The sequence below is a fragment of the Dendrobium catenatum genome, unplaced genomic scaffold (genome assembly GCF_001605985.2).
Source record: "Dendrobium catenatum unplaced genomic scaffold, ASM160598v2 fragScaff_scaffold_1211, whole genome shotgun sequence".
Classification (NCBI taxonomy): domain Eukaryota; kingdom Viridiplantae; phylum Streptophyta; class Magnoliopsida; order Asparagales; family Orchidaceae; genus Dendrobium; species Dendrobium catenatum.
Window position 1 is genome coordinate 301652 of NW_021319673.1, and position 25082 is coordinate 326733.

General features: G+C 36.6%; 1 protein-coding gene across 1 annotated transcript; it reads right to left on the reverse strand.

Moving 5' to 3' along the window:
• Positions 1–11: 11 nt before the first annotated feature.
• LOC110093147 (kelch repeat-containing protein At3g27220) lies at positions 12–24276 on the reverse strand. The gene is made up of 4 exons (XM_020817947.2): positions 21855–24276; positions 2125–2230; positions 1147–1353; positions 12–444 (listed from the first exon to the last, which is right to left on the reverse strand). The coding sequence occupies exons 1-4, from the start codon at positions 21929–21931 to the stop codon at positions 280–282; spliced, it is 555 nt and encodes a 184-aa protein (XP_020673606.1). The 5' UTR covers positions 21932–24276; the 3' UTR covers positions 12–279.
• Between the last annotated feature and the right edge of the window lie 806 nt (positions 24277–25082).

The window sequence follows — 25082 nt, forward strand, 5'->3', positions numbered from 1 at the left end:
ATTGCAATAACAATGAAAAAAAAAAAAAAAAACCTTTCATTGACAAAAAAATGTACGTGGAAGACAATTATGTTTGAAAAATAAGAAATATGAACGAGAACAAGACCACCAAAGGGATACATTCGCTTGCCTTCGTAGTACACGTGGGATAACTCATTTGCTATTATACATCTTACATGTTCAGGAATAACTCCACAAAACCCGCTGTATCGAAAGCCTCATAAACTAGCGAAGCGAATCTCAATAATGTGAAATTAGCCCCGGAATGAAATGATAAGATCACAATTGCAGTTTGGTTCTCCACATACATCCAACAACCTTTTTAGGAGAAGGATCATTAGGTCCTTTATCTCGCTGCCCAGATGTGAAGTATAACCAGCCATTCCAGAAACCAACTAAGGTCGTCTTTATTCGGAACGGCATCCGTCCAATTACTGACCATTCCTGTATATAATGAGCAAAAATTCAATTTCAAATTCAGTTTGCTTCCATTTTCCCCACTTTATTAATTTATTAAAATAAATGGATAATGTCAATTACCTATCTATCACCTAGAAAAGCAAGTGCATCGAAACAAAAAAATTTTTTTTTTAATGCATCGAAACAATTTGAAACTTCAGGAACCGAAGGATAGAAATCATTTTTTTATTCTAGAACCTTTTTAAATCCAAGTGTGATACGAAGTCTACTGGAAGCCTGAAAACTTAAAAAGGTTTCTAAGCGTAAACGTCAAATTATTTTTCGTTTTAGAATCTGAAGCATTAGGTCGCCTGGCCTTTCAAACGGGCGCCTAAGCTTATTTTCCCTAAAAATTTGATTAACTATAACACAAACACTAGCTATATTGTAAAAGTAGCCTCCAAAACATTATTGCCAACTAATAATGATCTGGCGCCTAAAATATTTTGAATTTGAAAAATAGGACAATTTATGCAACTGGCACTTATAAGATTCAATTCTAGCCAACCTACGGATCTTATTTTAACAAGAAATTTATTAAATTTTACCTAATTTAAAAAATCTCAAGCATTATTCAGCACTCTCAGTTCCAAAGCTATGGAGAAAACATGATAATGGGCAAGGCAAACATTTTCAAACGATTGACGGCAAAGATATGATTTATATCTACAGAAGGGAGGTTCTTACCAGAGTACCCAAGTTGAACCGAAAAATTTCACCAACCAGCACCATCTTTTTGGTCACAGGGTGTTTTTCTGTTGTACCTCCCGCAATAAAAACAGAATTATTAACAACTTTCCAAGCAAATTCAATATGGGAATTCGGCTTAGGCATAGGAGGCAGATCTCTCCATTTTAATCCATCATCCAGCATGTAGACATTGCTATACACTATCTAAAATAGCAGAAACTTCTGAATGTGAGGAATACGCTATATAATAAACGCAGAAGCAGAGCCTGCAAAACTTTTCCAACATTCAAAAAATATGACCAATTCTAAGTTCAAATAATTTTACTAAATCAGGAAAGCTTTTCTTTACACTATAAATGCTTACAGGATTATGCTAAGGTAGACAACACCACTGCACGCCATGTTGGCATTAAAATATGCATACAATAATTCACAAGATAACACAACCATCTAAAGTGCCTCAAAATCTGAGATTCCTGTTGAAAGTAACCATCAAAATCCGCTTATACATGAACATATGGGAAGTTTTAAGATTCCAACTGTTTTTGCAACAAAAAAGAGAGAAGACTTTATTACCTTCTAACGTGAACCCAGGAGAGATGAAACAAAACTTCGGGTAAATCAAACAAAGTTCAAGGTTTCCACTAAACCACTGAGATTAGCTCAGAAACTTGTTGAAAAAAAAGTAGCAAATGTAGAGACATCTTGGCTCTTCGTTTTAATCACAACAGCAACCAAAAAAAGACGTATGGTTTAAACTCAAAGCAACATACCCACCAACCACAACCATAAATTAAGTAGTAGATCAGTTTAAGCAACAAGCTAAACTTCAAAACTTCAACATTGTGAAATATTTCAAGTAATAAAAGAAAGCAATCACGAATAAGAGAACAGACTGTATTGAAGTAAAGCATTATGAAAATAATATTCATGCAGGGAACTTAGGTTAAGAAATTAGAAAATCAGCTGGCTTACCTCATTTTTTCTAACACATTTAAAAATAGGTGAACCAGGTTTAGCCACAAAATCTCCCTCTTGACCACCAATAACAAGAAGTTTGTCATTAGCTACAATACAAGCCCTGAAATTAAAATAAATTGAAAATTAAATCACCAATACAAGCACAGCTAGGCATCTAGTTAATACCAAAAATCTATCGGTTATTGCTTTGGTAAGTCAAATGAATTGGATCCCAAAAGATATTCAATATTGAAAAAATAAACCTGAAATTTAATTATTTCAAGACCCTGATTTTCCATATAAGTTAATTTACGCATAATGCAGAAGTCCTGAACAGATACAGTTAACACTTCCATATCATAAATGCATGAGATTGCCAAAAAGAAATAAAGCCGGGAGCCTTACAGATGTTGAAAAAAATTCACATTCAATGTGTAGTTAAAGTATCACAATATCTAATCCGGGTCGACTCATAAAGGGATGGTCAATGCAGCCATCCAAATGCAGTCGATAAGAAGTTTTCTTAAAAATTTGGACATCAATCGTGGAAAGATCAAATAATTGCGTTAGTTAAAATTTTGACTTCCCAATTTCTCCATAAAAATTACTAACAATAGTGGTTCTAAGAACACACCACTAAGATTGAAGATGTCACCAAGAGTCCATAGGTGTAACAGTATCGTTAATCGGACACCTTGCAAGCAAGATCAAGGTTCCAGAAGCTGCTCTATTGGATCATATTTAATATCAAGGCAGGGTAAAGATGGATTTGAACTTCTTAAAACTAATTGGATAACGTTGTTTTTACTTCAGAATTAGGATAATTCAAATTGAAATAATCATTTAATTAAAACCTATCTAGCCAATTATTTGTAGATATAGTTCATTTCTTTGTCAGTTTGTTTAGGAGTAGATAAGAACTTGTTCTTATTGTATTTGTCTATCGATAGGCTTATTTCCTGACATGAAAACAATTAAAATCTCCTCTTGTACTCTTTCTCCTCTCAAAATTCCTTTAACCACTCAAAGCAAATTGGTCTGTGGTCCCAGTGTGGGTGCTGCAGCACATTCAACTATTTCCCATTCATTTAAACCACGGCTATGGGTAGGTTGCTTTGTTGATTATAGACTGTCTTGCTTCATTGAAGATGTTGATTTTTATTTTATATCTTGTTAGTTGAAACACTGTCGTTATCAGGTCCCAAGTCCTGAATGAAAAGGTGGAGGGTTATATTAGGTAATTGATAATTAGTATAAAATTTGTCGAATAATCATAACGGAAGTATTAGAAATGAACTTTTTTTCTAGATGCAAATGAGAATCTAAGTTTTAACAAGACACAATGAAGAAAAATGATTCATGTAGCCAACCATATAGTGGAATAAAGGCTAAATGTTGTTGTTATTGCATTTTGTTGGTTGTGATTATTATTTGATTGTTTCTAGTTGTTGTTGCTTCTGATTTTGAGCTAAAATCAGATAAATATATTGCTATTTGCAGCAATCTAGAGAAGAAAACAACATATTCAGGAGTAAAACAATACCAAAATATAGAAAAGAAGCATTTTCCATCAGAGGAAGGGACATAAAACAATAAGAAAGATCATCTGACATGTGAAACAGAATTAAAGGACCTTTAATTAATTAATAGATTAACAGGGAACCATTCTAGCCTCTGATTGTGGACTCATGCAATAATATTGAGAGATTAGCTATGTATCAGGTTAGGATCAGAGTTATGTTATTTGGTGCATGTCCAAGTTCTCTATTTTGATTAATGGTCGTAACTATGAATGGATTGAGGCTAGAAGTGGGTTTAGTCAAGGAAGTCCATTATCCCCTTACCTATTTATTTTATGCTCTCAATTGTTATATGAGGCATTTGCTCAAAAAGATGAGAGTGTTGGTATCAAGGCTGCGCCGACTACTCCTAGGATTTCTCATTTATTGTATGCTGACAAAATTGTCATTTTCTCTAAGGCTAACCATAAGAGTATGAAGAAGGTGAAGAACGTTCTTTGTAAGTACTATAATAGGATTGGTCAGAAGATTAATTTGTTGAAGTTTCAATTCTCTTTGGGAAGTTGGTGAAGAAAAGGAGAGAGATCTCTTTCTAGAATGATGGGTTCTAAGGTGATGACTGAAATGGAGTATTTGGGAGTCAAAATTGCATTGAGAATATTGGTTTTTTTCTGATTTTCAAAATCTGATTGAAAAGGCTTCAAACAGATTGAATGTTTGGGGGAACAGGTTTATTTCAGTTGCTGGGAAGTTACTTGTTATTAACTCAGCTTTTCTTTCTCTTCCAATCTTTGTCGCAACCCTTCTCTAGTCCCTTTGGGGGTTTTGAATGAGCTTGAGAAGATGTGTAGAAACTTTATTTGGCATAAGAATGAGGGTAATAATGGACTTCATTATGTTTCTTGGGAAGTCTTATGTAGGCCAAGAAAGAAAGGAGGTCGTGGGTTGCAATCAATTGTAGAGAAAGTTGGTCCTTTGAGGGCCAAATTCGCTTAGAACTTCATTTCTAATCCTGAGTCTCTTCTCAACAGAACTTTAAGGGCTAAATATGGTAATGATGAGTGGAATAGTGATTATAAGAGGAATTCTTCGTCCTCTTAGAAGATCATTTTAAATGGAGCTAATTTTCTTCATCCCATTGTGAGATGGAATGTTTCTACCGGTGCTGAAATTGATACAATAAAAGATGTTTGGATATTGGATAAGAGTATTGATAAATGGCCTACTTTAGTTTCTAATTTGAATGAATCTATGTATATTCTCTCAGGTTTTATCAATGAAGGTAGTTGGAATGTTGTGAAGCTGAAGCAGTTTTTCAGACAAGACCTGGTGGATATGATATTATTGGTTCCAATTAATTTTGTTTTGGAACATGATCGGATAGAGTTGCTTTACAGGTGTTAGGGTAAATCCATTGTTGCACTAGCATTGGAAAAATCTTATGAAGGTTGTATGGAAGATAATAGCTAGAGTGGGATGAAGAAACTGAATTTAAGGCCTTGAGTTGATTTGTTCTTGTGGCGTTTGAGCATAAATGCTATCCCGTTGAATGAATTTCTAGTGTATAGAAGATTGTCTGATTTTGCTGGATGCCCAAGAGGTTGTGCTGTTCATAAAGATTGTGAACATATTGCAGTGAAGCGTGTTAAAATCTATCACGTTTTTAATTATCTTTCCAAGTGGGGCTGTTCTATGCCAATTTTCAATAATCTAGCAGATTATCTTAATTCCTTGAAGCAACTTGCTAATACAAATCTATTTGTTGGAAATCTATATTGTTTAGTGGTTTTTTGTGTTGGAAGGCCAGAAGTAAGATTATTCATGGTGAAATGGATGATTCTCCAACTTGTATAGCAACTAATTCTTTTAGTCATGCGGTGGCTTCTTTTCAAGCTAATTCTATTTGGGAGAACTGGGATGCTAATCAGCTGTGCAACCTGTCTCGATTTTCTTGGCATCCTTCACCTCCTGGATGGATTAAGGTAAATGTGGATGCTTCCTTGATTAGCTCAAACAAGGCTGGAATAGGTGGCGTTTTCAGAGATTGTAAAGGAAGATTTTTATTGCCTTTGATTTTAGTTATATACATTGGGACTGCTCACAAGTGGAATTTTTATCAATTCTTGCCTTAAGGAACTTTATTCAAGATTGGATGTTTGATGCAAAAGGAATAGTTATAGAAGTGATAACTTTAATGTCATCAATTCTTTTCAAAGATTAATAAATAAGGCTGTGGATAAAGAGGATTTCCTTAATCCGAAGGAATTGGGATCCCTTAATGATTTTAAGCAAGTTGTTTTTCATTTTTCTTATAGGGAATGTAATAGGTTTGCTAATTTTTGTGCAAACTTAACTCTTGTTTCAGATTTCTTTTTGAACTATATTAGTCTTAATAATATTTCTCCATTTGTTAGTATGTTAAAGGAGGAATGTGGTTGTAATTAGTTGTTTTTATAAATAAATTGCTCTATGTATTTCCTTAAAAAAAACAATAAAGTAATGGTAAAAAGCTGAAGGAGAGTCACTTCTTGTCATTGTGAAAAAAAAGGTTAAAAATAAAATGAGATGATCATGAATAAGAGGCAAGCCAACCAATGGGTAACAAAAAAATATACACCAAATCTAGCAAACCATGAGGCTAGACAGCCACCAAGTTGGAGTGGATAAAGACACAAACAACAAATATTATGAACTGTGGACCAAGTACTCATCCTCTTTTAATACCAAATGCTAATATGAATGGAGATAATGAAAATGAGATTAGGGCTTACCTATCATGACGGGAAATGGGATCATTCAAAGTAAATGCCAACGTGAACATTCTTATAATTAGATACTTACAGAACGTTATATGCCGATAACACTCATAAGAACATTATCTTCACCCATGCATGTCAAAATCGGGTTACAGATTGTTGCAATCTAGTATCCTTAGCTTGTGATTTTGATGATAACAAAACATCGTTGATTGAAATTTCATTTCTCCTGGGCATATGTATTGCATTTTTTTTTTGTGTACTAACATTTCATGTACATCATACACCACTCAAGAATGATCAAGGCTCAAGTTTTGGTAGAATAGGATGTTATTCGAAAGAGTTTGTATTTTAAATTTCATTTATTTCATTTTTCTTTAGTCTGACCATATAAGGGTGTATGTTAAATTGGCGATCGTGCACACACACACAGTGAGCCAATAAACTTTTTGAATTAATATACCGTATGATTACGATCATACTATACGATCAATTATACGAAAATCAATTTAACGGCTAATTTTATAATTATTGCTTATGAAAAGATCGTAATATACGATTCGTTTTCATGAGAAAAATCTAGCAACAAGATGATTTAAGTAAGCATTTTAAAATATTAGATTTTTGAACTAATCATATTGTAAGATATTTGAAATCTTAGTTAAATTAATCTCCATGATTAGTCAATCAAATCAAGGTTTAATAAATATGGCTAATCGTACTATATGACTGACAGAGACAAAATTCGATCGTCCCGGATATCCTATTGGATGAAACTTTGATTTTTTTTTTTTTTTTTTTGAATAATCGTATAATACGATGATGATCGTACTGGACGAACCCTTGACATTTGAACTAATCATACAGTAAGATGTAAATCATATATAATGATTAATAGAGATGATTTTCAATCGTCCTGTACAAACATAATGAAATTGATGGATCATACGGTACAATAAGTACACAGAAATTGAACAATTCGTCAGAACAACAATTCCATCGTACTGGATGAACCCCTAATTTGAATTAATCACACTGTACGAACCTAGATTGTACTGTACAAACAGAAATGACTTAATTGAAATCTTTGATTTTCTTGAAGCCTTGCACTTAAGAAACTCATACTTGTCTCTAGTAAGAGTTTTGGCTATTGAAGGAACTCTGAAGGAGAATTCTTGAGAGAGCTCTTGGGCTTGCAGACTCTACAATGTAGAGCGAGATGTTCAAGTTGTGCGTGAGGGAGGAGTGTGAGGGGTTTTCACATGGTTGCTCCAGGAAAACTTCCACCTTGCTTCCTCCAGTGGCCTTGGTGAGTCCTTGGGGTTGCTCTTAGGAGAGAAGCTTCAAGGTCAAGGGTCATGGGTACTCTTCCTTCACCATGATGGTGAAAAAGAATTGAAGGTTATCTATCATCACCAAGAGAATGAGAAAGGATTGAAGGCTCTCTGCCATCACGAGGAGGGTGAGAAAAATTTCAAAGGTTCGCTACCATCATTAGAAGGGTGATGACATTCAGTTCTCCGCCTCACCGGATTTGGTGGAAGTGATTTGTAAGGACTTTTCAGACTTGCTGTGGGGTCTAAAGGAGTCATTATTGTGTTAGTGCAATATACCCATATTGGAGGACTCCGAGGAGGGAGTGCACGTAGGTCAATGTTGACCAAACCAATATAAAATTTCTAGTGAGCTCTTTTTAATTTTTTTCTTTTCTGCTCTTTTATTTTTTGGATTTTTAAATTTCCTGTACGAGTTTAATTTTCATTGCAAACTGCAGTTGAATAATTAATCTTGCTTGGCTAGATTTAATTTGTGTTAGCAAGAATATATATATATATATATATATATATATATATATATATATATATAGTTTTTAATTTGCTTCAGCTTGTGTTAGTTACTCAACTAATATTTTCTTATGAACTGTGATAATGGTTAAAACAAAAAAGGGATTTTATTTTAGTAAATTTTAAGTTACCAATTTACTCCCTCTTGGTGCGCCTAGGGATAGTTCAAGGACGTCTTACAATCTCCCCAAACTTTTGAGTGATATTAAAGAGGATCTTAGAGTTCACGATTTTAAAATCCTCAAAGATCTTATGACGCATTTTGGTAATAAAAATACTGCTGAAGGTTATTCTATAACCTATCAACCTCTATTTGAAAATATTCTATTTTGGTAATCTTATGATGCATTTTGATAAAGTTATTCCGAGTAAAAATTTATGTACCCAACATCAATTATTAGTTTTGGACTTTAAGATAAAAAAACAGAAAATAAAAATAAAGTAAAATAATATTTTAGGATTAAATAAGGGCATTTAAAAAAATTTTAGAGTAAGATTTTAAATCTTAAGATTTTGTCTGTGCATGAGGATGTTAATATTATGTGGAAAAAAGTGGCTAGTGATTTTAAAAATATTGCAAAAGATATGATTGAAGTTTCAAAGGGAAAAGCTTCTAATGGCAAAAATAATTGGTGGTGGAATCCAAATATGCGAGAAAAGATAAAAAAAATAAAAAGATTTATTATAAAATTGCTTTAAATGTAAAAATTTTAATAATTGAAAAATATATAAATAGGCACATAAGAAATCTAAGAAAGTAATGTGCGGTGCAAAAATCTTAGCTTTTAATAATTTATATAATAGATTAAATACTAAAGAAAAATGACCCCACGTAGTGGGATTCATGTAGCCGACCCCACGTAGTGGGATAAAGGCTTGATGTTGTTGTGTTGTTTGTTGTTGTATTAGATACTAAAGAAGGAGAAAAATATATGTATAAGTTAGTCAAACAAAGAGATAGTAGTAAGGATTCAATTCAATTGAAGTGTATTAAGAATGAAGATCAAAAACTACTTTTCTTAGAAATTAATATTCAACAAAGGTGGAGGATATATTTTGCTAAACTTTTTAAAGAATAATGTGAAAATATCATTAACTTTAGTGACTTTATCACCTTAAATGAAAATAATAATTTTTATTTTTATCGGTGTATTGGTAAAACCGAAGTTAGAGAGGCTTTATAAAAAATGAAGGGAGGAAAAGTTGTTGGACCTGATGATATTCCAATAGAGGTGTGGAAATGCTTAGGAAATGAACGAATTTATTGGCTTACTAAACTTTTTAATATTGTTTTAAAGGCTAAAAAGATGGCAGATGAGTGGAGAATGAGTGTGTTAATTCTTACTTTTTAGAATAAAGGTAATGCACAAGATTGTGTGAATTATAGAGGAATTAAGTTAATATTTTATATTTTAAAACTATGGGAGTGAGTTATGGAGCGTAGGTTGTGGCGTAATACAAATGTTTCTCAAAATCAATTTTGATTCATGACGAATAGGTTTATTATAGAGGCCATACATTTATTGAGAAGTTTAATGGAGAAATATAGAGAGAATAAGGAGAATCTACATGTGATATTTATTGATTTAGAGAAAACATATGATAAAGTTCCTAAAGAAGTGTAATGGAGAGTCCTTGAAATGAAAGGAGTTAATAATGCTTATATTCAAATTATTAAATATATGTATGCATAAGCTATTACTTGTGTTCAAACATAAGGTGGTTTGACCAAGTATTTTCCTATTTTGGTTGGATTACATCAAGGATCGGCCTTAAGCCCATATCTTTTTGCTTTAGCAATGTATGTTCTCACTAGACATTTGTAAGAGGATGTACCTTGGTGTATGCTTTTTGCGATGATATTCTTGTTGATAAGACTAGAGAGGGAGTTGAAGGTAACTTGAATTATGGATGTCTACCTTAGAGTCTAAAGGTTTTCGCTTGAGTAAATCTAAAACGGAATATATAGACTATAATTTTAGTAATAGACCTAGTGAGGGGATTATAACTTTGGGCAATCAAATCATTAATAACATTACACGTTTTTGTTCAAAGTGATGGTGAAATAGATAGGGATATTATCAGCAGAATTCGAGTTGGATGTTTGAAGTGAAGGAATGCATCGGGCTTATTGTGTGACAGAAAAGTCCATCCCAAACTTAAGGAAAAATTCTATAAGATGGTGGTGAGCCTACAATGCTTTATGGTGCTGAATGTTGGCCTTTAAAAGAGAAGCATAATACTAAGTTAAGTGTTGCAGAGATGAGGATGCTCAGGTGGATGAGTGATTTTACCCTTAAAGATAGGATACGAAGTGAGCATATACGTGAAAACGTTGGAGTAGCTCTAGTGGAAGATAAGATTAGAGAGAGTCGCCCTAGATTGTTTGGTCACATAAAATGGCGGCCTTCCGATGACCCGGTTAGAAAAGTAAAGGTATTAGATTTGGCTTATGTTAAGAAAGGCTAAGGTAGACCTTAAAAGACTTGGTTAGAAAATATTAGAAATGATCTTTCTTTATTAGATTTAAACGAAAATTTGACTTTTAACAGGACAAAATGGAGAAAAAGGATTCATGTACCCGACCCCATGTAGTGGGACATGCTTGATGTTGTTGTTATTGTTGTTGTTGTTACTTTTTTATTTTTTGCATTTTAAATTTCCTGCATAAGTTTAATTTTCATTTCAAACTGCATTTGAATTACTAATTTTGCTTGACAAGATTTAATTTGTGTTAGCAAGAAAAAAAAAGAAATTTATTATGTTAGATCGGTCTAGCCGGTCCATACGGGACCGGCTTATGGGCAACAGAGGCGAAAATCCTATCCTCCTATACATGCCGAACGAATGGTAGGGACCAAAAGAGCTATTTAGGAAGGCTTTTTGAGAGAGTTAAGAGGGAAATTTGAATGTAAGGACTATTTAGAGATTTTCGTTTGAATTGTATGCATTAAATAGTTTGTTTTCTGAGGGTTAAGGAATCCTCATTGAATTGGAGATCTCTTAGATTTTTTTGGGCTCTAGAAGCATCGAGAGATTTGAGGAAGGATTTTACGATTTTATCAAAGAATGATAATAATTTTTTTTAACTTCAAGTGTTTCCTATCAAATTGGTATCAACGCAGTTTTGGAGGTTGTTTGGGCTCTTTCTAGCAACAGTTTCTCTCCTTCGAACCGCTATTTTTGCTGTTTTGTGGTGGAAATCCAAAATTTCGAGCCAAAGCAGTGTTCGGGGCTGTTTTGGGATTATTTGGGCTGATTCTTACAGCAATTTTTCTCCTTGAAACCACTGTTTTTTTGGTGTTTTGTGGTGGAAATCGGAATTTTTGAGCCAAAAAAAGATCCAATGACTTATGGTAGGAAGAAAAGTTGAAGTATTGGAAGAGGAACTCGGATAAATGAACTCTGAAATTTTAGATCTCCAAATTCACGTTTCAGATTTAAAGAAAGATATTTCAGTCATCCACAATAAATTCGATTTGAAATTTTTCATCCTAGAGGAAATGTTAAGGAAAGTGCTTGAGGGCCAAACCTGAAAAATGCCGTCAAATGTGAGGGATGTCACTGACAGCCGGGGAAGTGGGGAAAACCCTAAGCCAATCATACAAAGAGATTAGAAAAAATGCCTCCCCTAGGGAGGAGTTGGGTCTAGGGTATGTGGAGAGGCATGAGGGGGGTGGGCATGAGAGGAGGGGTGTTGAATTTGAAAGAAAAGTGAATGAATTTGAAAGGTGAGGACATGATTATGATCGAAGAGGTGTTGAATTTGAAGGGAGAGTGGTTGAATATGATCGAAGGGGTGTTGAATTTGAAGGGAGAAGGTGGGCTTGTGATGAAAGATTTGGGTGCGAGCGGAGTAATGATTGGCACAATTGGGGGGTACTACCCCCTTGGGGAATGGGAAATTTTGGAGGAAGCATGGTTGATGGAAGAGATCTGAGAGTGAGGAAACTAAAGATACCTATTTTTGAGGGAGAGAATGCATATGGGTGTATCTACAGGGTGAAAAGATACTTTACTATCAATAGGTTGATGGAGAAGGAGAGACTGACAGCAACTGGCCTATGTTTGGAAGGGAAGGCTTTGACTTGGTACCAGTGGAGGGACATGCGAAGACCCATATGAAGTTGGAGGGAGTTCAAGGATTACCTGTTAGAGCGATTCCAAATCGGGAGAGGAGGAGACTTCTACTAGCAGTTCTTTGCCTTGACACAAGATGATTCAGTGATAGAGTATAGGAAGAGATTTGAGTACCTTGCTAACCGATTGGACCATCTTTCTGAGACCAAGCTATAGGGGAACTTTGTAAAGGGATTGAAACTAGAGATCCGAGCGACAATTAGAGTAATAAGGCATCTGTGGGCTCCGAAAATTCGGCTCCGGCCTCCCCGCCGCGCGATTTCTTTTCATTTTTTATTTGAGCGAGGGGAGTTTTAACGGATTAGGTTCCGGGGTAAATTTTGGAAGGCAGATGGGTTTGTAGATAAGACACTACCCAGAGATTTCGCCCTCATTTTGTGAGGACTTTATGATCTGAGTTCTGGTTTCCTATAGGCGCAAGCCCCTATAGTTAATTACCCCTCCCGATTACGAGAGAGAACTTTCGATTGAGGCTAGTCGTCGATCAGATACCTAGGATATACGTGTTATCTGGCATATAGTAGCAGCAATGATTTGGATTTGGAAATTGGGTTTTGATTTGGGATTTGGTTGAAAGTTTGGAAATTTGAAAGGTTTGATATTTAAAATAGAAATTGCACCATCTAGCACTTAAAGCGGATGGTGGGGGAATGGATGATGGACCCGATCAAGATCCCATGGTTCCGTCGTCCCGGGCCATCGTGGTCCCTGGTCTACTTAGTCAGAGGAGGTAGTCGACCCAACCTGACAGAAGGATCCTTGTCGGCAGTCATGGGTTGCTTCGTCCAAGGGGACCTTGTAAACCTGGGTTGGATGTTTGTCTAAGGGGACGAATTTGAATCCACCTTAGCTAACAGAGGGCTTTGTGCCATATCGATCATATCCTATTGATTCATATCTCAAGGATTTGATGCCAATAAGGAGCGTATCGGCGCTGGCCATAACCGGTATTTCGTGGTGCCATTTGGCGGCAAAATCACTCGATTCAGAGGGCCCCGGGTCGTCATAACCGTTTATCCTGCGGTGCCATTTGGCGGCAAACCACCGGTCAGAGGACACGTACCACGTTCTTACTGGCAGGAGATTGTTTGAGAATGGATCCTAGTAATATTTTCGACTAGGCATTTCGCTCTTTGTGAGCTGAAGTAAATTTTGATTTGTCCGCCCCGGCAAATGGTTGCGGAGGGTGGATGGATTTTGCTTTGAGTGGTTGATGGATTTATTTCAAATTTAAATATTTGGGATTTTGGGATTGAATTTGGAAATTTTGGATTTTTGGACTTTTGGGAGGCATTGTAAAATGCTTGAGATTAACCCCTCCGGTTGAGATCATCATTCAACGCGGCCATCATCGGGGTGTTCGAGGTCATTTCTCTTTATGGATTGAACCTTGTCAACTCTGTCGGGCTGTCAACAAAGGATCGGGTTTCGTAGGCTTTATGCGTTTGATAGTGAATTCTCATTGTTATAGGCCTTTGAAGGCCTAACATGAATGTATTAAGACAAATATAACGGTCGCCACAATCGTATATTTGTTTGAAAGTTCGAAAGTTGTCGACTCCTAATGATCCGTAGAGGAGGATCGGGTTCTGTAGGCTTCATGCCTTTGTTCATGAATTTTCTTTGTTGAAGGCCTTGAAGGCCGAATATGAATGTACGAAATAAATATCTGGCCAACTTTCGTGACCGCATATTTATCTGATTTCTCGAACCCTGTCTACTCCTATTTCTCTATTTAGGAGGATCGGGTTTCATAGGCTTAATGCCTTTTGTTTAGTGAATTCTTTTGATTTCAGGCCTTGAATACCGAATATGAATGTATTGAGACAAATACATCGGTCCCCTCAACCGTGTATCTATTTGATAGTTCGAACCCTGTCGACTCCTATTGATCCGTATAAAAGGATCGGGTTCTCTAGGCTTCATGCTTTTGTTCATGAATTTTCTTTGTCGAAGGCCTTAAAGGCCGAATATGAATGTGGTAGACGCCTTATGTCTTCTTGTATCAGTGTTGCAGATCCGGTGGCGTTCTGGTTTGGATATTGACTCCCCCCTTTCTCAATCACCGGGGATAGGATTTTCTTGATTTTTGGAGTCAAAGACCGCTGATTTGAAAAGAACTCCTTTTAGGCCCTTCAGCGTAGTGGACTTGCTATTTCCGGTGTTTGTGGGCACCAGAACTGTTGTCTTCTTAAATATAAAACTAAGAAGAGAATTTAGAACACCAGGAAGTTTGGTTCTAATTTGTTCAAACATTCCCCCCCTTCCGCCAGGGGGTGTCCTTTTTCGTATATCGGGCTGCCTTTGTGGCAGGTGTACTTGCAGATTTTGACTATCACTGTCGTAGATGATATCTGTACTTGTGTCCACAGTGATTCATTATACAATGCACTGTTGTTATCCACGAGTATTCATTTGTATTTGTAAGGGATCCGTACTTGTGCCCACAGTGATTCATTGTACTTGCAACACACTGTTGTTATCCACAAGTATTTGTATGTATTTGCGGAGACCCGTTGTATTCACTACGAGCTCCTGGAACTGTTCGTAGGAGACCCATTGTTGCCTACATCATGCCCACCTGTCGCCAATCTCAGGTGCTTTGATTGTACTTGTTTGACCTCGTAGGGATCGTCGTAGGAGATACTTGTACTTGTGCCCACAGTGGTTCGATGGTGCTTAGATATGCCCACTGTTGATTTCCACAAGTAGCTCGTATTTGTTTGTAAGGACCCGTACTTATGTCCACAGTGGTTTGATATGCTTACGATATGCCCACTACTGTTATCCACAAGTGGTTTGTACTCATTTGCAGGATCTGTAGTGTTTGCTACGAACTCCGAGGAATGTTCGTAGGAGATCCTAATTTCTTGCATCACATCCACCTTTCACCAATCTCAGGTGGTTTGATTGTACTTGTTGGGTTGCATTTGCTTGTAGGAAGGCGGATCCTCCATCCTTGGTCTCTCGTATCGCCATCTCAATCAACAGGCTAAGTTGCTAGTGTTGGAGAGTGGTTTCGGGTGCATGTAGGAGGGACACCAATGCATCTCATTCTTGCAGGTACGGTGCTCCCGATCTTGTAAAGATTGTTGTAAGAGTCTGATACATTATTTACTTGCATGAATTGAGATCTTGTGTGTTGTTCTTTGGAAGTTCAAGTCTTCTGAAACCTTGTTCAATTCATGTTAGAGTTTACTTGAGCTTGAGTTCTATGTTCGGGGTCCCCTGATGTCCAAGTCTTCAAGTTCAAGTACATATTCGAGTGCTTGTTCAGAGTCTTCTGAAGTTCTTTGCAAGTCCATTCGAATGTTCAAGTTGACTTAAGTTTGGTTCAAGTATGATTTTATTTCATTTGAATTTGGATTTTGATCTTTAGAAATCATTTATGTTTTGTTTAGGTCCTCTGCCTGTGATCAATCAAGTTTGGCGGTCCACAAGTCCACAGTTTATGTTCATGTCCCGAAAGTTCACTGCTCTTTCTCATTTGGTCCAAACATTTTGTTCTTTTGAGTTCAAACAGGTCCGAGCATTGTAATATTTCACCCGAAATTTCGGCAGCCTCCCGGCGTCTCCCCCGTTTAGGGGAAAACTACTAGAAAACTGGGCCTTCCCACCACGCGCAATAAAGGCGTGCATGGTAGGTGCTTTCTTTCGAGTACACCTCGGCCGTGATTTTTCTTCCCACCACGCGCAATAAAGGCGTGCATGGAGTCTTTAACGGTACCTGTTACAAGAAGAAGAGCAGTTGCTTTCCCCTCGCCCGGGGGTACTTATAAATTATTCCGGCCGCGCAAAGAAAAGGGTACACCAGGCTCGCCTGGCCTCGCCGTGTGCGTCAAACCGGTTTCCCTCCTACCACGCTCACTAAAGCCGTGCTTAGGTGGTTTGCCGGTCCGACACGCATGTCGAGAAAGGAGGGCGAGGTTCGCTCGCTTACCTCAACATAGGTGTCGTGCCGGTTGCCCCTCCTACCAACCCCTAAAGGCGGCATAGGTAGACCGCCGGCCCGACACGTTAATCGAGATAAGAGGGCGAGGGTTGCTCGCTTATCTTGTCGTAGGTGTCGCGCCAGTTGCCCTTCCTACCACGCTAAGAAAAGCGTGCATAGGTGGACCACCGACTCGCCACGCATGACGAGGTAAGAGAGCGAGAGGCCAGGGAGGCGACTGTCCGCCTCGTCGTAGGCGTCGGACCGGGGTCCCATCCCACCACGCGCAATAAAGGTGTGTATAGGCGGTTTTTCCGGTCCGTCGTACACGTCGAGGACGAGAGCCTGAGTTCAGGGGGTTATACCTTCGGGGCCGGTGGACCGGCGGTCGTCGGGGTGGAAGGAAAGAGGATGCCGAGGCGGGAGAAGCAAGCTTTCTCCTTTTTTTTTTAAATTAGTATTATTTATAAAATAATTAAACAATTATAATTAATAATGTAATGACTTAATTATTAATTAATTATAACTAATAATTTAATTATAATTATAATTAATAATTAACTATAATTAATCGAAATTAATTATAATTAATCAATTAATTATAATTAATCAAATAATTATAATTAATTATTAATTATTAACTATAAATTAATTATAATTAACAAATTAATTATTATTATAATTAAATAAAAACTAAAATAATTAACGATAATTTAAACAAATTAAAATCCTCTCGTTTCCTCTCTCTGTTTCGGGAGATTTACGGGATTTGGCCGTGGAAGAGCACGTGAAAGGGAGATAGTTACCTTCACACACAGTGAGCTTCCGTTCTTGCGCCCGATCAAAATGTCGTAACCTCCGATCGGACAGGGAGGAAAGTCGTCGATGGAGCGCGGTCGAACAGCAACAAAAGGGCCGAAGGGGTGCGCGAAGGGGAGAAAGGAATCTTCACAGCGAGTGAGCTCCGGTTCCTGCGTCCGACCAAAATGCCGTAACTTCCGATCCTCAGCAGAGAAAGTCGGAGCAGGAGCAAAGTCGAACAGCCACGCGGGAGGTGAAGAAGCGTCGCAAGGGAGAAAGTTACTCTCACGGCAGGCGAGCTCCCCTGTTGCTTCCGATCAAATTGTCGTAACTTCCATCCCGACAGGAAGGGCGAGTCGTCGAAGGAGCTACGTCGAACAGCCACTGAGGAGTCGGAGAGGGAGAGAGCTTGCGAGAGAAAAGGAGATCGGGCGGAGAGATCGCATCAGAGGCCTTCGGCCTCGTTGCTTTCGGGGTTTTAACGACTCGAATGAGTCGTGCCAGCGATCGTGGGGAGAAATGACGCGAGATCGTGCCGAGCGACGTGCGGGGAACGGCGACGACGTGCGATGGCAGAGTAGGTAAGATGTGATCTCTTTTTTTTATTTACGGGAAGGGTCAACAGCCTCGTGCTTTGGGAGAGGCTATGGAGCTAGCTCAGTTGGTGGAGAATCAGAGGCATCTAGAGAGATAAATGGGAGGCAGCACCTCAGTAGGCTAGTACAAGATGACGACCACCTTGTTGGCATCAAAGGAGCTAACACTGGATACTCTTCGAGGGACTTCGAATGAAAAGACTACAGGAGGAAGACCTGGGGACAACTTCAAGAAGCTCACAGAAATAGATACATGACAAGAGGACGAAGGGGCTCTGTTTCAGGTGTGACGAGAGGTATACTCCGGGTCACAGGTGTAAGGACCGAACTCTTCAGGTTCTTATTGTTTGTGATGATGAGGGAATGGAGAAGGGTGTCTTCTTTCCACCTTGCGAACAAGGTGGGTCTCTGTGAGGGGAGTATTGTTAGATCGGTCCAGCCTAGTCCATACGGGAACAACTTACGAGCACTAGAGCAAGAAATCCTCCGCCTCCTATATGTGCCAATCGAACCACCAGGACCAAAAGAGCTATTTAGGAAGGTATTTTGAGGGGTTTAGGAGGGAAATTTGAATGAAGGGACTGTTTAGAGATTAGTTTTGGATTATATGCATTAAATAGTTTGTTTTCTTAGGGTTAGGGCATCTTGAATTTGAGATCTTTTAGGGGTTTTTTTTTTTTTGCATCTTGAATTTTGCTGAAATTTGATCTCTTAGATTTAGGGTTTTTTTGGGGGGGGGCTCTAGCGGCATCTAGAGATTTGGGAGAGATAGATCCTCCTCTCAAATTGAGGATCAACTGTATCATAGTATTTTCTTCTATTATATTTAATTCTTGCAAAAATATTACTATTTTCCCTGATTTACATTGGAGTTTGGTGGAAGGATTTTGCGTTTTTACCAAAGATTGATAGGGATTCTTGATAACTTCAGGGGTTTCCTATCATATTCCTCTTGATTTAGCTGTTACAAAACTTTGAAAAAGAAATTTAAGTTTTAATTTGCTTCAGCTTGTGTTAGTTAATTTTTTTAAAATTGTGATATTGGTTAAAACAAATAAGGGGTTTTATTTTAATAAATTTTAAATTACCAATTCACCCCTCCCCCTCTTGGTGCATCTAGGAATAATTCAACGTGGTCTTATAACCTCCCTGAACTTTCACATGTCGGGTTTGGGTTGAACCTGATATTGACCCGCTAATGTTTGACAAGACCCGAACCCATCCAATTTTTGTTAATAGGTTAGAAATTTCAACCCGGACGACCCGTAGGGTTTTCGGGTTAACCTGACCCGACACGAAACCATAATGAGAGTTTGCAAGATTTGACTAAAGAAGCGCGCAAATGGGAGAAAATGGTTACCTTTGCAACGAGTCAGCTCTCTACCATCATCGTCGTTACATCCAATCCAACAAAAGAACGACGAGCTGTTGTGAGGGCCGACCCGACTCGTGACTTCTTACTCGACAGGAAGGAACATTGTTGGAGGCGAAGAAGCCTTTTATTGGTTACCTTCGCAAAGAGAGAGCTCCCTAGTCTCTCGCGTCGTCCTCATTACTTCCGATCCAACAAAAAAACGACGAGCTGTCGTGACTTCCAATCTGACATGAAGTAACTTCTTCGAAGGAGGCGAAGAAGTCTTTCATGAGTTTTATGGACTCGTTCAAAACTTTACCTCACACGCGAAGCAGGCGAACTCGATTAGGTACGAATGGCCGGAGAAGAGAAAAAGTAAACCCTAGGCCTGCGGAACTATGCTTGCACAAGTGCAGGCGGGTTGGCGAAGGCGCAGGACTGTGCCTAGGCGAGGAAATCGGGTTAGATCTGAGTTAACTTTGGGTTAGCGGGTTGACCCGGACCAAACCCGATTTTTTAAATAGATCCTAGTTGGTTATTTGTAGATGGAGCTTCTTTCATTGTGGGGTTTCTTAAGGTAATGTATAAGAACTTATTCTTTTGTAATTGCCTTAAATAAGTTTAATACTTGCAATAAAATAAATAAAAAATCTTCCTCTTCCTTATTTTCTCCTCTCCAAATTCTCTGAGCCTATTAAATTCATTGGTTTATGGTCCCAATATAGTAGCAAAGTCATAGTTACAATGCCCTAGTAGTGTAGCACATGCCATTATTTCCTATTTTCGTAAGTCATTGCCGCCAAGTAATTGTTGTTATTTATATGCTGCTTTGTCGAAGGCCCTTTTCCTTGCTTCCCTTCTCTTTTGTTTGACAAATTTGTCTGGAATTAGATAAGAACTTAATATTGTTGTATTTTCCAATATATAAGCTTAATTTCCTCCGGTAAAATCAAGAAAAAATCTTCCTCTTCTGTTCTCCTTTCTAACTGTAGCAAAAAATGTATTGGTATGGTAGCACATGCTACTATTTTTCATTATTATTTGCTTGATGTTGGTTGTTTCCACTGATTTCTTGCTTTGATGATAGTTCTCTACTTTGCTTCTATTTTGCATTCTAATGGCTATTGTAGCTGCTATTTTTTTGATGTTGCTTTTTATTGGCTTTCAGGGCTATTGTTTACTTGCTATTAATTGTTCTTGCTTCTGAATTCAAGACAATAATAGAAACAAATTGTTGTATGTAGCAATCTAGAAGAGAAAACTATTTAGGAGGAATAAAGTGCTTAAAATAAAGAGAAATGTTGTCCAAAAGATGGTGTAAAACAGTAAGAAAAAGTCATATATAATAACGCTCCAGGTACCTCTAATTAATTAATAAATCAATACTTTATCCTCCAAAAGAAATTTTTTAAATCTTTTTTATTCATTCAAACCCCTCATTGTGACTTTACATAATAATGTTAAGAGGATGGTCACAAATCAATAGCCACCCAATTTCATTTCTTCCCTTCCTAATACTCAAGATAAAAAAGTTATCACACCTTTTTTTATACCACCAACTCAATACTTACACTTTCATCACCAATTTGATTTAAACCCAAATTTATTCAAATAAAATTTTAACACATCATTATAAAAAATATTATTATTTTATACCCCTTTTTACAATTTGTTTTTGGAATTGATCACAAACATTGCCATTTATTGCCACTATAATAAACAAACATAAACTTTCATCTACATCAATGTTAGCGATCAATATTGTAACTACTTCAGATTAAGTTGTAAAATCTAAAATAAACCATTCCCCTATCTCCATTTTCCATCTTCCTAAGCTATTGGTGCATCTTTCTGGTCACAACCATCTCAGCAAGATAAATTCCTTTGTAGTACAAGTAATGATTGGCAACAGCATTGTGACTGGCGATCTACTCCTCTTATCCCCCATCGAGCCCTTTAATTGCTAAAAATCTCTCGTCTATTCCTCAAATTGGTGATCCAACAAAGAGATATTTGATTTTCCTCCATTCTTAGTTTAGATGCTGAATTAGATATGTGATATACTGAGAAATGGAGATATTGAGACATGTTATACATTGAATAAAAACTTATCAAAAACAATGTTCAAGTATATCAAGAAAAATCTGATCATTTTGTTAAATTATTATAACAAGGTTTGAGCGGAGACAAGAGCGTGCAATTGAAAATGATATGATAAAAATGATGGTGATCAAGAATATCTTGATTTAGATGGCATAATTGATTAAAGAACCTAAGATACTCTGCATTATAGTGCATTATCCACTATTCATTTGAATGGTTGAAGCCATATTACAACGTATTATTCGCTACTGACTTGAATACTCTCAAGAATAAGAAAGAATGAAAGCATTCGATTAAGACAGCTTAAACTTTAAGGAAGAATAATTTATAATTTATAATTTCTAATTAGAAAACATAGAAATCTTTATATCATTTACATTGATTAGCTTGACAAGAAATCATGAAGTGAGCAAGGAAACTATTTATCTTCCCCTTTTCACAATCAATGTAAGCTTATCTTTTTTACACCTATATTTTGATTACACATTTGCTTAAATAAGATTGTTTATCTTATGTTTAACATTTGTTTGCACAACTAGATAGAAATAAAATTATAAGAAATTAATTAGAAATTTCATCATATTGTGATAAACTCTTGTTATTTAGCTTAGACTTCAATGAGTCAACTTATGTATTGTCATGAAGTAGTGAATAAGACCAAAATAAAACAAATAGATATCATCAGGGGTTCTGGGCCTACATGGATTCATGTTTTGTGCGATGGCCGTATCCAACATTGGGCAGAAGAGGATTGGCAGAAAACCCTGAAAGCCACATCCTGTCCACCTCACTATTAAGGATGGGGCATCAATATGCTTCTGAGTCTAAGGTCGGGCCATCAATGTGGCTTGTTGCAATACCCTGAATCAGCTCAAAATAAAATAAATTAACAATAGAAAGGATTATGGTACTCTCGAGATAGATGATGTTGTATGTATGGGATAGACTCATCATAAGTTGGCCTAGTGAGACATTTCGGAAGACTTCAAAGGTTGCTTCTAGCAACAGATTCAATCTCAAGGAAGAGGTCATAACGAAATATTCAAGAACTCAGTTATTTTTGTCGCACATAACCGTTGAATTATAATATTATAGTATTTCAAATTAATGATAAACTAAATATGATAGCTTTAAAATATATATCATATTATGATGCATGTTGTCTTATGCATTACACGGGACTTACCTAAAGTATGCTCCAACAAAGATTGATCGTTTTCAGATGACCTAGAAAAAGAGAAACGATGACCTTCAATCATGCGTGGCCCTATACGTTATCTTATTTTGAATGCTGTCATTTATGCAAATTAAGAATTAATATATGGTAGAATAAGGCTAATAATGATTGATGATTATTATAATAATGACAATGAAATAGTAGTATATCTTACATATACTCCCTTTAAAATAGGAAAATATAAAGATGTTAAAATATCAAAATATAACGTGGCTGGTGCTACTCAACATGAGTGCAACCCTGATGTATAAATGTATGTCACGACAAGGGTGGCCAAGGGTTGAGTTTATTGCTTCGGTGGTCATGCTGAGTACAGCGAGATCTCTTCCACCTCACAAAGATCAACAAAGCCATTATCAAAGACAACCAATCATAGGCAAGGTTCAGGAAATCATCTGTTTCATGCTTATGGAGCTGTAATAATAAGATGCTTTAGATGATGGAGCAAACAATGATGAGAAGGAGAAAGAAGATATGATGAGGACTTGATATATAGCAGAAAATTAAGTGGACTACTTATATAAAAAAATAGATTTTGACTTGCACTTTTTTTTTAACTTGAATAATGAATAAAATATGTTGTTGCTAATTTATTATTTTTTATTAGTTGTTGTGTATTGAACGCTTAATGTTGCACATGGTGTGAATGTTCGATGACATGTGAATTCACCTGTAAATGTTTTTTTTTTTTTTTTTTTTTTTTTTTTTTTTTTTTTTTTTTTTTTTTGCAACTCATCTTTTTGGAAGCAATCATTAGATTAGGCGTTAGCCTGCTATACTTAACATTAATGTGAAAATTTTGCCACAGAAGGCAATCACAATGTAAATCCTACGTTCAAAATTGCAACCACAAATACTGGCAAGTCGATTGCAAACTAGAATCTAGAATGGTAGCTAGCTATGTCTAGCAATCATAATATACAATATATGTAAAGATTTTTCTAACTATTTTAGAATGCATGTTTTGTGATGAAGTTGCGATAAGTAAATGTTAAACAGTTGAAACTGGATAACCATATCCAATTATAAGATCTTTAAGTTCGCCTTTAAGACTAGTTGGTCACTCACCAAGTGTTTTTTGCGACAAGAAATAATCCTTTCAACAATCGATATGTTAATATCAAAAAGGTCACATTTCTGTAGTACACCTTGAAAATCATTGCAAGTTCTTTCGAACTTGTAATTTAGAACATCCAGTGGTGCATAAAACAATTATAGAATCTCAATCCAGGCCCACCACTTTACATAACTATTCTTTTAACTATTTTATTCAAATAAATCATGTATTTGTAAAATTTTATGGTGGTTAGATAAGGTTAGATGAAGCCTCCTCATTCAAATATCATGTAATAGGTACATTATATTCAAATCCAACCTACTTACACAATTGAAGGCATAGTTTAAAGCTTCATCCACAAAACAAAGCTTCTTACACAAAATTAGGATTGGCTATAACAATTGTATCCCAAATTTAATTTATAAATAGAATTTATTGGATGAATGAAAACATTATTGGCTTATTTAATAGGAGAATCTCCCTCTGCTTAGTTTTGTGCATTCAAATCCCTAGTCCTTTTATGAGGATCTTATCTAATTATGGTTGCTTTTTTTATCTAAACCATACTTCTACCTCCATCATCTCCCTCTCAACAACTCCTAGAACCCTCACATTGATATTTGTGAGCCAAAAACCTTAATATTGAGTGCTCTTTATTTTTCCCTCAATCCTAAACCTCCACTCCTACCTAAACTCTTCTAAATTTTTTTCTCAACAACATCCACAATCACAACTTGAATTACGGAGGTCAACCTTAGAGTCTAAAGGTTTTCGCTTGAGTAGATCTAAAACAAAATATATTGAGTGTAATTTTAGTAGTAATAGATATAGTGAGGGGATTGTGACTTAGGGCGATCAAGTCATTAATATGAGTACACATTTTAGATATCTTGGATCTATTATTCAAAGTGATGGTGAAATAGATGGGGATATTATCAGCAGAATTCAAGTTGGATGGATGAAGTGGAGGAATTCATCGGGCTTGTTGTGTAATTGAAAAGTACCCCTCAAACTTAAGGGAAAATTCTTAAGATGGTAGTGAGGTCTGCAATGATTTATGGTGTCGAATGTTGGCTATTAAAAGAGAAGTATAATACTAAGTTAAGTGTGGCAGGAATGAGGGCGCTCAGGTGGATGAGTGGCTTTACCCTTAGAAATAGGATACGAAATGAGCATATACGTGAAAATGTTGGAGTAGCTCCAGTATAAGATAAGATTAGAGAGAGTTGCCTAAGATGGTTTGGTCATATAAAACGGCGGCCTTCCGATGACCCGATTAGGAGAGTAGAGGTATGAGATTTGATTTATGTTAAGAAAGGTAGTAAGAAAGGTAGAGGCAGACCTAAAAAGATTTGTTTAGAAAATATTAAGAATGACCTTTTTTTATTAGATTTAAACGAGAATTTGACTTTTAATAGGACGCAATGGACAAAAAGGATTCATGTTGCCGACCCCACGTAGTAGGATAAAGACTTGATGTTGTTGTTGTTGTTTTTGTAACATCCACAACCCTAATCCACCCCTCAAGATTCTCGACAAACTGCTTAAACATAAGATATATGACATTATATCATGCAAACACATCAAAATAATAAATCCATAAATGTAACACATCACAACCTTCTCAATAAACC